General features: G+C 38.5%; 1 protein-coding gene across 3 annotated transcripts in view; it reads right to left on the reverse strand.

The window, feature by feature from the left end:
- The window catches only part of RSPRY1 (ring finger and SPRY domain containing 1), a 41,651-nt gene extending 23,186 nt beyond the window's left edge, over nt 1-18,465 (reverse strand). The window contains exons 1-4 of one of the 3 annotated variants that reach the window (XM_019754250.2): nt 18,307-18,465; nt 5,828-6,329; nt 1,579-1,631; nt 778-890 (exon numbers count right to left, since the gene is read on the reverse strand). In XM_019754250.2, coding sequence (XP_019609809.1) covers nt 778-890; nt 1,579-1,631; nt 5,828-6,174 — 513 coding nt within the window. In that variant the 5' untranslated portion in view covers nt 6,175-6,329; nt 18,307-18,465. Of the gene's footprint in view, nt 1-777; nt 891-1,578; nt 1,632-5,827; nt 6,330-11,371; nt 11,526-18,223 lie in introns of those variants that run through there. The other 2 variants (XM_019754258.2, XM_074314833.1) reach the window with 2 other exon arrangements.
- Nucleotides 18,466-18,609: the final 144 nt, after the last annotated feature.

Below are 18,609 nucleotides of genomic sequence, written 5' to 3' on the forward strand. Positions count from 1 at the left end.
CATTATTCATTTGGGTAGACTAAATCTACCCAAATGCCACTATAATTTATAACAATAGGGCCTAGTGATGTTTAAAATTACTCAAAAAATTCTTTTAACCAAGCAAGAACAAATCTCACCAGTTTTGAGGCAAATTATAACAGAAACCTCTCATAGGCCTTGGCAAAGGTCAATTCATCAGTAACCAGGCCAAAGATTTTTTTCCTTTCTGTCCATGTTTTTCCATGTTGGGACTAACTGTCTGAGGCTTAAACCAATGAAAGATGCCAGAGTGCAAAATTTTAAAAAACAGATTCCATAGAACATATGGAATAAAGCAATGAAAAGATTGATACTTTTGTTCTATGTAAGGGATAATCAAAGTTATACTAATCTTTAATGTTTGAGTAAGACTCAAAAGTGCTTTCAGCATAATAGTTTTTTCTCTTAGTAGAAAATGTTTTAAAATGTTGTTACGAGGAAACTGTTTAGAGAAACGTAAGAAAATCCACTCAGCAACTGAACATTCTCTTCTAGTTTACAAACAAAGATTGTATTTCAGATATAAATGTTTCCATTTTTAACATTTTAAACTAAAGCTTTATAGTAAGCTATTGATAAGAGGATGTAGCACTTCATTAGTAACAAAAAACAAGTTTACATAATGAAATTAATATTGAATAAAACAAACCCCAAATGCATGAAGAAGAAATGCATTATATCACATGTTCTTTGTGGTCATTCATCCTGTGTTTAAGTATAAGATGACAGTTCCATAAATGATAACTATTAACTTACCTTAGTGGGCAATGGACATTCATCTAGTAACAATGTTATAACAGCTGGTCCCAAAGGATCTTCCAATGGAATTACTCTAATTAAAGACTGGACAACGTCCAACCATCCTTCATCTAAGAGCAAACCAAGAAGATTATACGATGGAACTACTATTTAAAAAAATGTGAAAATATATAACTTATAAGACAAGATGACTTTACATTAAAATAGAAACCGTTTGGGCCTTCATCCTGTAGCTTTTAAGCAGCTAATATTTGCCATGGACACAGTCAATTACTAGTCATCACGACAGAGTCAGAGAATCCTAACTTACAGGAAGCTGGTGATTTCTGGACATCTTTATTTGGAGAAAATTCAAGCCAGGGTCCTGTGTTCTCAAAATATGATTAAAATAGTTTTTAACATTTTGTTTATGGCATAGGAGTTAACTGAGAAGATTAAGTATCTGAAGCAGTTAGCTCTATTTTCAAAATGACACTTAGGAAACTGAGGGACAAAAAATTATCTTTCCCATTCTAGAAGAGCTATGGTCAAAGATCTGTCAATGCCAAAAAATCTGTCTTATAATAACTTCAGTGAGGTAAAACTACTATTGAGAGGTGAAGCTACATATTCAGGATGCAATATACAGTGCTTATTAATTATTACCCTTGTATTGGAAAATTTCTATACACTAAGGAACTTTTTCTTTGTCTTGTGTGTTCAATAGTTTTGGAAACTTTTATTTAAAAAAAAAGTGGCCACATTTCTTCATAATCATTAATTCATTAGGAAGTATTAAAAAAAAAACTTTAAAAATACCTGTTTCTGCCATTTCGTGCAATGTAATCATTGAATAGGGAGGTTCCTGATCACTGAAAAACAAACATTCAAGACATCAAACTTGAATAAGAAACGACAATTTCAAATAAAAGTTCACACTGGAATTATGGGGCTAGAAAGAGAAATAAGAAACGAACATAGATGAAGATAATGTAGAGAAAGAGATGGAAGAGACAGCCAGAGCTGACAGCCAGAGCTGTAATCTGTAAGGACAAATGCACATCACATGTGCTCATTGCAAAGATCATTGCCTATGATAGCCTACAAATAAAATGAGCAGAAGGGCACACGAAAGGACCGCCATGCGGCGTGAGGTGAAAGCACAGGACTAAAACCAGAGATCAGAGCCTACCTTCAGCATCACCACTAGAGGCCCAATGCCACTAGACAAGCCAGACAGGTCAACATCACCTTCCTCATACTTACCTCACAGGAATGCCAAGGGAGATAACATTCCCAACTGAGGACTTACAGAAACAAGGGTCTACAGAAACAGCTTCATTTTTAAGTGTTCTTCTGGGAAATATCATTTTATACTTAAACTTCAAAAAAATGGTATGAGAAGAAAAAGAAACCAAACTTAATCAAGGAGCTATTTAATATTCTAGACACTTGCTCTATAAAAAGGCACCTTAGCTCAGTGGGTGTTCAAACTGTGATACCAGGAATCCTAGGTGCTTTAGGAAAACTTCAATAAAGAATAAAATATTTTCCATCAAACAATGCTAAATCTAATTACTTAAGGAATATATTCACCACTTACTGTTTACATATACATTGTGGCTCTCTGTTTCACAATGAAAAAAAAAAAAAACCCATAAAAACTATTTTCTTCAATCATGTAATCGCAGAATAACCTCGTGATAGGGGAATTGCTAAATTCATTTCAGATACTCATTAGGTACTGGTTATTCACATCCTGTGTCCTTTTATAATAGGGAAAATTCTTATTTAAAAGAATTGTTTTAAATACTTTAACAGATAGATACAAACATTTCTGGAGAGCAATCTGGCAGTAAGAAAATTATGTATGCATATACTCAACAATGCTAGAGAAACTATGACACAGGTAATAGATGCATATAAGGCTATTTGCTGCAGTGTTATTTGTAGGAACAAAAATTTGGAAGTAACCTAAGTGACCATCAGCAGATTATAGGATAACAAAATATAGTACCTTCAAGCATACAAAGGAATGCTTTGTAGCAGTCAGAAACAGTTGTAGTTTTATAAATAGCAATACAGATCTCAAACACAAAGCTGAGAGAAGTAAAAAACAATGAGATTTATATAACTGTATCAGTTATGTAAATTTTTAAAGTATCACAAAAAACACTATATGTAAACTTGCTATACAGACATAAACAAGCATATGGCAGGCAGATTGGAAGAACATAACTTTACTAGACTGGTTTACCCACTGATATTTGGAGGTGGGTGTAACAAGGATAATGGAATTAGGGAAGAAAGGAAAAATAATAAAAGTATGACAGGGTCAGCAACCAATACGGAATATAAGCACCTCAATTCTACACAGATTCACTTAAAAGACAAACACATCCCCATACTGGAAAAACAAAATAAACTTCTTTGTAGAACAAAAATGGAGCAGAAATTTCTGTTGGGAGGCAGCAGGAGCTAAAGTCATAGGACTACCAGGCTGTGGACCAGGAACTAGACAGAGGTGACCAGGAGCTCTATGCCTGCCAGGTAGGTAATTGGGACCAAAACCCCACTTGTGAAAAGGATGGAGAAGCCTGGACAGCGTTCCCTTCTCCGTAAAAGGAGTTGAAACAGTTATGAATGATAATCCGAGCTAAAACTGGTATAAAGCTGTTTTAAGTCTCTAGTGACAAAAATAGGCAGAGAAAGCCATGCAAGACCTGGGCTTCTTACAGTGGGATGGGAACTCAGAACCATCAATTCTAGGTTCAGTCATAGAATGAAGGTCCCTGGGACCCAGATGGAGACAACAACAAAAGTGATAGTGACAGATCAAATGGGAAGAGAGAGAGAAAATATGAATGACAGAGAGAGACAGAGGACACACACACACACACACACACACACACGGAAAAAAATTTCCTTTAAGAGGCGTCTGCAAATTGAAGTTCTACAGCAACTACAGAGAACTACAGTTCTCATCTACATTAATGTTAATGAGAGTAATTAACATTAATACCATAAACAATCTGAAGATAAAGTCACTACCCAAAAATTAAAAGAATAGAACTTCAAAATGATTTTAAAATTAGTGTATTTCCTATAGCAACTCTCTCACTATGACATTAGGAACTGTGCTCTTCTGTCAGATCAACATCACGCTTTCCTAAGTAACAAGTAGAGAGAAGAGCACAATAAATACAGATCATCTTCTAAATGCGCACATCCTTTTAGGTATACTCTTACTAAGCCCATCTGTCTATCTTTCATGTTTAGTTTTAACAGCTTATAAATTTTACAGGTTATGAAATTCTTCTTCTTTAGTACTTTCTAAAAAATAAGCTATGTAACTATGTTTATAAACTGTCTGAACGCTGTGTAGCCATTATATTCTCCATTATGGCCCGTCACATTTGCTCTACACCTGCTTTATTTTTCCATTCTCAGAAGAGTTATCATTCAGTACAAACAGATTTAAGGTAAAAGCGATCTCATTATTCAAATGTACACCACTTGCCTCGCATAAATGAATCATGTGCTTTATCAACAAGTTCACTTGTAATCTGTAGTATTTTCCTGAAGCTTGGAAATAAAGCCCCTACCTTGTTCCCACACTCTCTGAATCACTTTTTTAAAAATATGGCAAAGTCTATTCAGTACCTGTTTTTCCAATAGGCTTCCTAGATAACATTGTTTGTGGTGTACTTCCTTATTTGGGAAGGACAACTGTTCATTACAATTTTACAGTACGTTATAAACGTCACTATGAAGAAGCTTTATACTACAGCTTCCACCCCCTTGCTTGAGTTTGGGGGATATAAATGGCATGAATTTATATTCAATAGGTATTTCCGACAAACATATGAATATTACATTAATTCAGATACCAGAACTACTTCAAAGGCTGGTTTTAATAAACTTAGGAAAGTGTTTCTGAACTGGTTATGAAGAATATTTGTAAAAACCACTTTCCCCAGCATGTTCTACAGCAGACAGAAAGATGTGCAACAAGTTTATCTTTATGAGGGAAAAAAAGTCACCTCAGAATAATACGCACAGGCATACACTGCTTTATGCTGTAATTTTTGAGGAACTAAACAAAACTGGGTTTTTATAAATGTGATTGTCAAATTTTTAGATACTTAAATTTACTAGCAGACCCCAAGGCAAAAAGAACACAGATATAACTTATAAAAAATATTATCATCTATTGAGCAATTGTCATGCACAAAGCACTATACTAGATGCTTTATATATATAACATGGTAATCTCTGTAAGAAAAGTATGATTCCCCTTTCATAAATGAGGCATCGGAGGCTTACAGAAGTAACTTACTCAGTGTCATGTAGCTAGTTATGGGGCTGGGCCAGAATTTGAACCCTGGTTCATCATGGTTCTAAAACTTTTGTTCCTAACTACTGACTTATACAGTGAAATATTTTTTCAGTTTGAGCAATGCCCTTTAATTTCACTGTTATTCAATCTGGGGTTTTGTATTTAAAAGTTAAATACAGCAAGGGAAAAAACAAAGCAGGTACAGGTGTGTCATGCAGTTTCAATTTACAAGTTTCCCAAATGGACCTAAGAGGGCCAAATAAGGGAGATAAAAAAGAGAGGAAGATGAAAACTCTCTATGTTCTCATGTTGCCAACAGCAGCTGCTTGCAGCCATGCTCTTGGTACAACAACTCATCTTGAATCTCTGGTCAGTGGAGTATATAGGCAAGCAATAGAAGAGGGAGTCTTCGTGAAACCTTTCCTATTGTAGCCTGCAACAGAAACTCACTCAACGGTCTTCACAGTTCCTAATCAAGACCACAGATTTAATTAGTGTTTTCTGCCTCGGCAATGTTTAGACATTTCCAGACAGGAGCAGATGTTAGCAAGTAAAAACATCAAACCTTATAATTTCCTCTGCCATCAGAGAAGAAATAAAATATTCTCCCTTACCCTATGAGCAAAAGGCTTGGCGAATAAACCCTACAAACTGAAGGAATCCAACAGTTATGGTTCCTGGCAGAAGGCTTTTCATTACATAGGAGGTGACTGGGAGGCAAATACTTACTTATCTACAAGAGTCCGTATGACTGCCAGTGTGTCCAGCACTAGCCCGTCTACATTTTGCTTTTTCCTCCTTGGCTCATGTGGTCCTCGGCCCCTCCTTGGGGGCCGGACAGGGTCCCGGGGTTGGCTCCTCATGTCAGCAGTGGGTACTGCATTGTTCTCGGCCTGTTGCTGCTGGGTGTCCACACTATCTTCTGCTCCACGGTCATCTCGGCAGATACAGGAATTCCCCATGGCAGCAGGGGCACCTCTAGTGCCCAGGAAGTGGGCTATGTGCTCAAGAGTCAACAGCAGACCCTGGCCGAGGCTTCTGCTTGCTAAGAACACGGCCCAACCAAAGACAATCATTTAGATAGTTTTCTGTTTTCCAAGTACTGTTTTCATAATCTGGAGTTGGGGAACTTGCATCCTATTTGTTTTCAACAACTGAAAGCTGAAAACAACTGCCGAGTTGATCTCCAACATTATCAATTACAGGGAATCCTGGTCATCTAGCAGCAGTTCTGAAAGAAAAAGAAAAGGAAAATAAATCAAAGATTCTTGGTCACTTAATTACTCAAACTTCCCTGCTTTGATTTTATAGACATTAGGATTACAGTGAAGAATCATCTCAGGTTATTTTTTATAGGTTTCTGACAAAGAAATATCTCTGCATAAGAGAATTAACAATCAATAATTCCTTTATATCATATTATAAAGTTTACTGATAAGCCATATCCTTGTAAACCACAGGAGCTGCCACTGATTTCTTTAAAAAAGTATGTGTGGTTTTATCTATACAGAAGTACATTAGAAGAATGAGTGCAGTTGTTTCAAGGGTTCCTTTTGTGGATAAAAAAATGAATTGCCTCCTTTCTTAATTTACATGTGTGAGAAAATTTAATGTTTCAAATAAAATATCTAATTACAGATGTTTGTTGTTAAAAAAAAGTTACGATACAAATGTGACAGTACCCATTTGAGATCAAGAAGAATAAAAAGGATAGAGTGTTCCAGTTAAATTATCCAAACTGCAGAGATTTCCCATTGGAGGCTCCCCTGAGAATTTACAGAAATCATACAAATACTTAACCAAGTTTTTCTGTTATGTAAGCAAGACTCTGTTTTGGGAAAGGCAAATATATATCACAAGGTTACATTTTCACAATGACCAGTTTGTTGTACAACATGTTTGTTACCCAGCTAAGAATAAGGTTATACCAACTATCTGTGTCTGACAATCCTGACTAAGCACCTGGTGTCAGGAACCACCCTGGCACTGAGAGAAAAGGGCACAGTCTCTGCCCTCCAAAAATCCATGGATTGACATTCTCAGCCCACACAGTATGTTTATCATAAAAAAACCTAATGCTAGAACCAGCTCTTCATTAAGCTGAGAAAATCTGGTTAGGTCTAGAAAGAAGTGAAGGTTTGGAAGGAGACTCACATGGGGCAGGTAGCAAAAAGGAAAAAATCATGCTGAGACCTGGAAATTAGGACCCATAAGGATGCAAATGGACATATAAGGAATAGAGACTAGTGTATAGTCTCCACCCAACATTTGGCTGTTTACAATTAAATCGTCCTTTATTGAGAAGTGGCTTAGGAATAGACATAAATAAAACGTATAATTTGGTGGGATTAGAAGAGAAAAATTACTTCCATAATTGTGGATAGATGTATACAGCAAATTCTTTTAAACATGTGCCTAGTTTAACTACTGCTCATTGGGGGGGGGGGATAAAAAGAAAAAGAGAGATGGATAAAGTCTTTACATATATTTAATCTAATCTATATATAGAGAGATGGATAGATTAGAAGAAAAAGAGAGAGATGGATAAAAAGTCTTTACATATATCTAATCTAATCTAATCTATATAGAGAGGGGGAGAAACAGAGGAGGGGAGGGGATAGGATGAGAGGAGAGAGGAGAGGCAACAGACATCTCCCTCCAGACACCAAGACAGCAATGGCTGAGGCAACTAAAACACAAATGTTCTTGGTTCCCCCTAAACAGTCAGGTTGTCTTCAAAATTTGGAGGTTGTACTTAAAAGGATGTGACTAAAGTATAGGTAGGAGCATGATGCAAGGCCTCAGCTGGAAATAGTTTTTTTTAAAAGAGAATACATTCTAAATCAGCAAAGAGTTGACGTAATACCATTCTCATTACTGCAGAGACCAGGGTGTACAATTCCCTTCAGAGGGCAGATAACCAAGAGATTTTAATGCTTAAAAGGAAAGGAGACAAATCAGAAATAACTCTTTTAAAGGGTCCCTGGTATAAATTTCTATTGATCTTATAAATTATGCTGGTTTCTGAGAAAGGCCAAAAGCAACATTTAAGGAGCAAAGCTCTGGAACTTCTCACAGAAAGTGCACAGAGACGGCACTGTTGGGATAATTCAGATGAGACGAGGTAAAGAATCCAAGGTTTTCAGGCAGGTTTGCCACTAGCGCACTTTCTTAAAATCCTAAAGTCTTATATTTAAAATTTTTATCCGCTAATTTTTAAAAATAAAAAGTACACGTTCATTTTAAGAGCTAAATGTTGCATATGTCCACAGAAAAGTAAAAGCTTCTTTTCTGCTCTCTTCTGAAAGGTTTTCTTCATAGCCCATTCCTCGTGTTTTTTAAACTAGACTGATGCCCTAAATCTGTCCTGTGATTTGCTTTTTTCCCTTTAACACGTTTCTACACCAGTATATGTAATTCTCTCATTCTATTCAAGGCTATATAAGAAATCCATACTCTGGATTATCAGTGTTTCTCAGCCACTTTGCTGTAAACATCTGTGGCTAAACCAAATAATTATTTGGGGATAGAAGGGAGTGGTCCAGGATTTGGTACAAGGGAACTCTACCTGGGAAATCTTCACCTCGTGGGGAAGTGCTCTCTCAGCCCAACTGCTATGAGGCATCAATGTGACCAGAGCAGAAGGGAATTCCTCCAGCTTCTCTAAAGCTCCGAGCCTTTCCACAATCGGTACGGAAGCTGGGATGGGCATGATATGCAAATAATAGATTCGATCCAACCAGACACATTAAATTGGAGAAGACATATCTGAGGAAGAGAGACCAATCAGGTACTAAAAATAATTAGCAAGGATTTGAGAGTGTCAAGGTGAAATTAAGTCCCAGAAAACAAGCCTTAAAGAGGAGTGAGGAATCCTATACAGTTACAGTTTTATGTAAAGCTATTTAGAAAAATTAACAAGAAACAGTGTTGGGAATGCTTGTGAGGGAAGCAATGGGTTAAAAAGAAGTTTGCTGGATCTCAAATTCTTAAACTTTATTCTACCCCCCAAAGTTTTGCTAAGGTTTATATAAATTGAAGGTAGAATAATGCATCTATGCAGATTTCCATTTAGTACAGTTTCAAAGTAAATGGACGATACCCAGTACCCACAGGTAGTTTCAAGAATCTGACTAAATTTGGAGGTGAGAAGAATTGTTTGATTTTTTTTTCCCCCCTTAGTTCCAAATTGAACTCAGGTGTAGCTCAGGTCAATTTCTTCCAAGTCATTTTCCTTAAATGACCCAGAAATTGATGTCAACTTTTATTAGAGGAGGAAATTAAACAAAAGAAAAAGTTTTCAAATATTTTAAAACCAAAGATTTTCTTTTTTAAAGACTAGCTGTAAAATGATGTAAAGAAGAGGTTAATTAGGTGGGAGAAGCTGTGAGGCATTTCAAAGGAAAAAGTAAGAAATATACAAGGAAAAAATCAGAGCTGTTATCTTTTTAAAATTTCTGAAATAAGCATACAGAGTACTTTTGAGGGTTACAGCCAAAGGCAGGGCACTTAAATGAACAAAGTGTATGATCTTTCAGATTTATTCAGCACTAAAAAATGTATAGCTTCTCATCTGGAAATGGTTGTCACTCGGAGAACAAATTGTGAATACATTACGCAAAAGACAGGGTAACCAAGGTAAACAATTACACTTTAGTTTTCCTTTATCTCATTCCAAAAAGCATTATGTGGCCCACTTTCCAAGGATCATTGTTTTAAGACAGTAACACTCAGCCTACAGCTCTCGTACAGGATGCCACAGGCCACCTACAGCACAGGACACGGACTTTGCAGTCAGACTGGGCACTGGTCCCAGCCCTGCAGTATTTACAAGTACGCATTCTAATGGCCCTGACAATAGACACATTTTAAAACATGGAGATAGTAATAGTTCTTACACCTCACAGTACGACTATGAGGATTAATTGAAATAGTACTTGTAAAACATGTGGCACAGTGCCTAACATTTACACTGGATCCCCAAATGCCAGATACTATAAAACGAGCCTGAGCATGAAGCTAATGAGAGGTAACTAAATAATCTGGGAGCTGGGGACTCTGGAGTAAGACCTGACTTAGGAGAACTAACACAGCTGAACAACTTATCTTTTATAGAACTCCTCTGCCCTATACTGAAATAACTTTGACTTGTCCATCCTGTTAGACAAAGAACCTTGGAAGGGATTGTAGCTCAATCATCTCAAAGGTGACAGGCATCAGAATCGCTTAGGTACTTCTTAAAATGCCAATTCCTGGTTCTACTCCAAATAGCCAGAATCAGAATTTCTAGGATGTGGTCCAAGCAAGTGTTTTCTTAAAAGCTCCCTCGGTGATTCTGATGGTGGGAAGGTCTGGAATCCCTGTGCTATAGACCCTAACAAAGAACCTGGCAGTGTAGGCAGGACCTACTACTGATAGAACAGACAAACTGAAACACTAAAGGGTGACTCTACTGGGTCAAACAAATTAATTGCCCTTTCCAGCAAAATGAATTGAGACTATCTTTGAACATGGTTTTTTGGAGAAGTCAGCCAAAATAACCATTAGAATACAATTACATCCATTAGTGATTATGTACAGTGCACAGGAACTGTATGCACAGCAACACAATGAATAAAACAGCTCCCTGTATGTCCCACCATATCCACCCTATGAAGCATCACAGTGAACCAAGATGGTTCCCTGCTTATCCAAGTCTGTCAATCCAAGAGTCGACAGACTGAATGGAAGAGGAAATGAGTAAGACTAGAGATGACGTAAATGTGTAATACCTATATACTTCACCTTAGCTTTGAAGACTACTTAATATTAGATGGTCAATTCTGAGACCAAAGAAAAGCTAGTCACAAAATTTAAATATATACAACTATGACATCTGTGGCTGTGACAACTGCCGTGGCAATTATCAACTGAATTAATGATAATGATACCACTGGATGCCACTGCTTAGTAGAAAAACTTCTCACCAACTCAATGGTAATGCTTTATAAATCATCATACTGTTCATAGCCATTTTGCTGCAAGAGCATAACATTTCCTTTGCAAATCTATTTCTATGAAGAGTGGTATTATTAATTTTGACTCCTTTTTAAAAAAGACTATTCCTTTCATTTTGGTATCATTAATGATTATAAGATTTTTACATTTTATATACTTTGTAAGGGCGCTCTGAGAGGAAAAAAAAAATCAAATTTGGGCTCTCAGTAAGTTTAATGCTAAAGCAGTGAGGTCTGGTATTCAAAACACAGACCTCTACCATCATAAACAGCTCACCACAAGAGACATCTGGCCAACTGGTCTAATCCTCTCTAACAAATGGTCCAGGAATCAATGATTCATCTCTTCAAATATTTGCTTGCGTTCAATCATAATACCGTTCAGTGACATTAAGAACACTTTCTTTTCTCTGAATATAAAGATTGCAGGATTATGCTGCCAAGAAAAGAGAAGTTGGTTAAATGAATGAGCACAGGAAGAAAAACTAAACTTTGGGCATGAAATTACTATTGCTGTCATCTTCACCTCATCATTCCTAAACAGTTTCTAGGATGCAGCATTTTTTCCAATCTACTCCCCACCCCTCAAAGGCTAAATCATACAGCATGAATAGTAACAATATGCAATAGACTGGATATTTAATGATTTTCTGTCATTAGAATATGTTTTGGATTTTTTCCTAAGAGTATTATACGTGAAACCTCCTGTGTCATACTTACTGCCCCCTCATTTTATTATAAAAAATTTCAAGTACACGGCAAAATTGAATTATACAGCAAAAATCCATATACCCCACCATCTGGATTCTGCCATTAACATTTTACTATACTTGCATTATCACACATCTATCCATCTCTACCCATCACTGATCCATCTGAGTTTTTGATGCATTTCAAAGTAAATTGCAGGCATTAGTATACTTCCCCCTAAATAATTCAGCCTACATATCATTAACTGAACTTCAATACATTTTTAGAGATTAAATTTACATATAATGAAATGTACAAGTGTTAAGCACACATATGCTGAGTTTTGTCAAATGCATACACCTGTGTAACTCAGACCCTATCAAGACAGGGAGCTTTACCTAGAAATATATTTGCTTTTAAAATATCCTACAGAACGGGGGATGGGGGGTGGGAGATGAGGGTAAGGGGGATCGAATATATGGTGATGGAAGGAGAACTGACTCTGGGTGATGAACACACAATGGGATTTATAGATGATGTAATACAGAATTGTACACCTGAAATCTATGTAATTTTACTAACAATTGTCACCCCAATAAATTTAATAAAATAAAAAAAATAAAAAAAATATCCTGCAGAATACCTCAAAGACCAGAATTTTTTTTTTAACTGAAGATTGTGTTTAAATGGTGGAAAACTTGGAAGATAAGATTGATTATTTGGTAGTGCAATAGATAAGAAATGTGTATTATATATCAAGAGTACACTAGCCAGTTGAAACAGAAACCACCTAAAGACGTTTTTACACGAGTGTTTTTGTCTCTAGACTCTAAAGCATCTGGTATTTGGATGGAACTTCACTTTTCCCCCAAAAGGAAAGGTCGCTCTGATATTTTTACATGTCACCCAGAAATCCAAAATGATCTGCAGTGACAATGGCCACTTGAGGTTTAAGTCACACAGGGTACTATTATCCCTTGGATTGTAACCTTCAAGTTGTCTGAGAAAAGCACTGGATAATTCTAATACTTCTCTTATGCTTGGAGGTTGGTTTAAAAAAGTACATCTTTGAGGGGGAAAACCGATAATTTTTCTTGTTGAACTGTTAGAAAAAGAATAGCTGGAAAAAGCTTCCTCTAAAATGCAGAGAGCTTTTTAACGCTGTAGCAGTGGTGTCTCTGGTCAGATGAGACTTCTGGCAAAACAAGACTAGAGTACTGACATGAAACAGTACAAAAAAGACAAATCCTTGCAGCATTCAAAAAATGTATTTAAAAATAAAATCTAGGGCTGTGATAGAGTAAGGAATTTCCAGAAGCAAATAATAATTTAAAAAATGGAGAAGTAAATAATCCCTGCCTGGTCTCAAAGATTGAAAAATTTGCCTTGGACCCAAAAAGGAAATACTAAGGGAAAACTGAGGTAAGCACTAATGATGGCTGTAATACTACACAAGGAGAAAAACACATGTAATACTCAACACTATTTGGGATCCACCCCCTCCCCCAGGAGATTAAATAACATGAAATCATATAGATGTGTTATTTAAACCCGTGATTTCATAAATCTAAAGGATAAGGATTTGTTATACACAAAGCAAGCAAAATGTATAAACAGCATGACTAGCAACACTTTCCTTAATAAGATCTACTTAAAATGGTCTGAAAACATTCGATTGGATACCTGGAATCTAACAGGTACTCAGTAACTATTTTAAGTGAATTTATTCTAAAATTTGTAAAAACAGAAAATGTTTCCAAAATATTTATCACTTTGAAAAACTGAGACAATATCATTCAATAAATATGAATTCAATGCTTACATGCCAGGCACTGAGCAAAGATGTAAAAAGGTCCCTCATGCTCTTGGCAAAGGGATGAAGGACAGCAATAGACAAACGCTGAGTGCCCTACACATAATACAGTACGCACCAGAAGCCTGTGGATAACGTATCGGCTCCACCAGGAGGAGACCTCTCACTCCACCATTTTTCCAGTGGAAAAGGAACTTAGTAACATTCCAGTATTTCTGTACGAGCAAGTTTTTAGGTGACTATATATTATCAGCATTAGCAAAAGGGGTACGGGGGACTTATTTGCATTGCAACAGTCAGGTCTTAAATTATAAGCCAAAATATTGTTGGTACAAATATCCCCAACCATAGTGAAAGATTAACCAGAAGCCCATAAATTAAATTGATAAAGAAGCTAATAGTAATTCTAATGAAAAACAAAACAAGCCAAAACACAAGAGGAAGCACAATGGAAAATCAAGATCAACTTGACATGATACTGATGATGCATCCCAAATAAGCACCCTTCCTGAATACTGCAGCGTCCACGTAAGAAGCTTTACATCGGTGCCAAGTTTCCCAGGGCAGACTTCCTGGGAGACAGAGGTATTCAAGACAACAGTAAACTCTAATGTGATGCTAGTTTTGGTTTATGAATACCATGTTTTAGTAATCCTTAATAATTCACTTGTTAGGTTATGAATAGGTAGCCTTTAGGTATATGTAAGTATGAACAACTAACTATGAAGCAATAAGAACAGAAAAAATTGCTGTACTTCCCACAAGGTGGGGCAGGATAGGAGTCAGTCACACTTTGAGAATCAGTGTATTAAGGGAGCACAGGAAACACATTCTTCAGAAGGTAGAAGGGGTAAGAAAAAGCTAACACTGAAACATTAAACTATAAGGTAAAAATAAACTTACCAAGTAAGGTACTGCAAAACTTCTATTTGATGGGTTTAGGACCCCTGAAATTATGCCTGCAAACTATAATTTCATGCAGTAAGAAAACTACGAGCAGGGTTCATTTCTTAAGGTGTGCCTCAATTCTTTGCTATTTCAAATGCATTCTTAGTTTTCAAAAGCTCAGAAAGGGAGAAAGGGGAATATCCTCTAAGAGCCCCACTACTTTATTTCATTTAGCCTTGTATATATCACACAGTTGTCCACAATTAAACATACTTTTACATATTTAACCAGCAAGCATTCCCTTTTGGAATGGACACTGAGAGTAAAATATAACAAATATGTATTTTTTCTAATCATGTAGGTTGGTTAAAAAAAAAAAAAACTATTTCAAAAGCAGACTTATTTCAGGAATAGATAAGCCAAAGGAAAATGCTCATTCTTTTGCACGCCTAAAAGTTGTAAAAGTCTCCTCCTAAGGGCTGTGGCCCAAGTTTTGATATTCATTACTTTCTGACTATTCTGTTTTTCAATTTTCTAATTTGAATACCAGGAACAAAACTATCCAAATTCAATGGGAAATGCCTTGAAAATGTCAAATATTTGAAGAGAAGCTAAATTGATAGTTTACTACTCCCAAATCACTCTTGAAATAGATTACTGGTTCCACTGTGGTTCCCACCTGTGGTGCAACCCTGTGACTATCACATCCGACTTTACGAATGTCCCACCACAACACAGAAAATCTCCAATTTAAAATGGTGTAATAGTAATTACCATCCTCAGGAATTCCTTATAATTTCTCAAACGATATAGCTATTAGAGTATCAAAGAGAGTTATATTTTAAAGGATGCAGAGTGACGTTTCACTTCTTTATAACAAATTACTTCATTATCAGGGAAAGCATAGGCAGTTCTTGACAAACTGACTCATGAGTTGAAACAGACTGTTGTAAATGCACTTCAGGAACACACAACAATTTTTTGTTATTCTCTTGTCAAAATATACTTCAGTGTTGTTTCTTTCCCTATTCACTATAGAGTAACAGACTATTACACAAAATGCTCAGTTTTTATTTCCCCTTGATTCTTGGCCAATTTACTAAGTGAAAAGTTATTTTGCTGACAAAGCAGAAAAAGTCCATGTAGAGTATGCTGGAATACTTCCTATAATCAATAATTTAAAAATAATCATGGAGTATAAAAATAATGAAGGGTTTGTGAAAACAGCAAAAAGCAGGTCACAGAAAGACCATAAGCAGTAGGTCAGGACAACATGTATCCTGGGAAATCAGAAAGCTCACAAAATCACCACAGCGTTTTTTATAGAGATCCATGGAATATAAGATTAGAAAAACAGGAAATACAAGTCAGTTTTTTGTTAAAAAACAAAAAACAAAAACTTCAAAAATCACAAGTTAGAGCCGGCCTGGTGGCTCAGGAGGTTGGAGCTCCATGCTCCTAACTTCGAAGGCTGCCGGTTCGATTCCCACATGGGCCAGTGGGCTCTAAACCACAAGGTTGCCAGTTCAATTCCTTGAGTCACGCAAGGGATGGTGGGCAGCGCCCCCTGCAACTAAGATTGAACACAGCACCTTGAGCTGAGCTGCCACTGAGCTCCCGGATGGCTCAGTTGGTTGGAGTGCATCCTCTCAATGACAAGGTAGCTGGTTTGACTCCCGCAAGGGATGGTGGGCTGTGCCCCCTGCAACTAGAAACGGCAACTGGACCTGGAGCTGAGCTGCGCCCTCCACAAACTAAGATTGAAAGGACAACAACTTGAAGCTGAACAGAACCCCCCACAACTAAGACTGAAAGGACAACAACTTGAAGCTGAACGGCACCCTCCACACCTAAGATTGAAAGGACAACTTGACTTGGAAAAAAAGAGTCCTGGAAGTACACACTGTTCCCCAATAATATCCTGTTCCCCTTCCCCAATAATAAAAATCTTTAATTAAAAAAAAATCACAAATTACCTAATATTTGGAAAACCAGCTCTAACAAATGCCACTAACCAACCATCAGGAAAATGTCACACCTGAACGAAAGTATCTTATAACCTCACAGAGGGAGCTACAAAGCAAGATGTCATCTCAGGAAATGCACACTCTATATATGGTGAAAAACAGAATCTTTGTTGAAGAGAAATTTAAAATCAATTGCTAGTGGGCCTCAAAATCTGCAGAGTGGGACTACTATAGGAAGGTGTAATATTCCTGGGGGAAAAAAGGTTTCATTTATAAAGCCACAACTGAGGGAGGAAGCAAGATCTTCACTATCTGTGTGTGTGTGTGTGTGTGTGTGTGTGTGTGTATGAAAAGGGGAGGTAGTTTACATTATTGCGACCACATTAATTGGAGGAAATTTCAGCTATCAGGGAAAAACTTCCAGAAGGAAATTATATTGCTACCTCCTGCCAGGGTCATCATTAGTCCAAAGTAAATTAAAACTGAGAGCAAAAAGTGGAAATCCCTCCACCCCCATCTAAGTAAGGGTTGGTTGAAACCATAGGTTTAGATTATATAATGACATAAAAAGCTGTGAACCTTGAAGCTTTCAGTACAATATGGCTCCAAGCACTCCATAGGTGGTCAACACTACTGTAGTAATGTTAATCCATTACATCTACATACTGTTTTACAGTTTAGAAAGTGCCTTCGCTTTTATTCCTGGACAGTAACCAGAAAGTACTTTACTTTCACACTGCTTGTAGTATGTAAAGTACTTTCACATAATGATCATTTTACAGAAGAGATCTAAGGAGGTTAAGTCTGTTGTCTACAGAGAAGTAGATGGTAGGTGAGGTGCTTGGACAACTGCCGGACTCCACTCAGTCAATAACAGACACTTTCAACCCTTCAAGTTCAAAGTACACTCCAGGGAGAGCAACCTCATTCAGAAAGTATAGAACCGCAGAGTCTCAGTGGACCATTTCTGCCTTGGTCTCCCTCCCCAAAGACAGGGAAACTGAGGCAGGAGGTAGGGACAAAGGCCTGATCTAAAGTCACGCAGGGAGTGTTGGTGGGAGGGACTTCCTCCACCCTACCTGCACTAAGCCCAGAAGCAGCTGAATGCTGTGCTTAAGACACCCGGTTGGTCTCCAGAGAGAACGGTCTTGCTATTCCCGCTACCCTCTCAATATTCCCCACCGGGGCTTTCCCAGGGATGGGGCTCTCTTCTTCCCAGAACAGCCCAGCAATCCCCTCTCCCCAAGTCCTTTACCCATGTTTCACAACGGGCCTCCGGAGTATATCCGCTAACTCTGGCTCCCAACTCCCATCCCCTCTCTCTGAGGCATCTCTCGACCCCGAGGCATTTCTGTGTTCCCTGGGGAAGGTCTGCTTCCCATCCGTGCTACCTAAACCGCAAACTTCACAAAAGGAAACCCTCCGAAAGCGTCCTCCCATCGACCCCTTCCACCCTGGGAACCCCCGAAGGCACTCCCAAACATCAGGAGCCTCCCAGGAGCTACCTGCCTCTCACCCGGGCCCCTTTAGCCGCGGCCTCCTCAGAAGAGCGACCCCCAAGAACCTCCTCCGGTCAAGAACCCTCAAAAGGGGGAACACCCTCTTCTAGGAACCTCTTCAGGCGTCTTCAGCGCGGGCCCTGGTGGAGAACCTCCGGGCTGTTTCCCAGGCTCTGCCTAACGCCACCCCTCCCGGGCCCGTACCAGGAACCTCCCTCCGCCCCAGTCCAGTTTCCTCGCCGCAGACTCGGGCGACTGTTCCCCTCCCTCACCGACGTCCCCAGCCCTCGGACTTCCTCCCGCTCCGCGTCCCCAGGGGCTTCCCGGAGCAGCGCGGCCGGGCTGCGGCACTGACTTTCTCCAGCTCCAGGGACCACTCGAGAGAGCGGGTAGCGGCGGCGGCGCGACTCCTTTGTGACAGGTCCGAGAGAGTGGTAAAGATGGACGCGAGGCCACGGCGCTGCCATTACGCGCCGGGCCCACCCCCGCTTCGTACAGCCCCGGCCCCTCAGTCCCCTAGGAAACGCCCCTTCCTCGGTGGCAAGCCCTCTCCCTGACAGCCAATTAACTTTCCGAGACTGTGTCATGTGATCTCACGACCCGGCCCGCCCCACAGGCGCGAGCTGGCCAATCCCCTTCCTGAGGTGTGAATGGCCCA

Source organism: Rhinolophus sinicus, linkage group LG11, assembly GCF_036562045.2.
Source record: "Rhinolophus sinicus isolate RSC01 linkage group LG11, ASM3656204v1, whole genome shotgun sequence".
NCBI classification, from domain to species: Eukaryota; Metazoa; Chordata; class Mammalia; order Chiroptera; family Rhinolophidae; genus Rhinolophus; species Rhinolophus sinicus.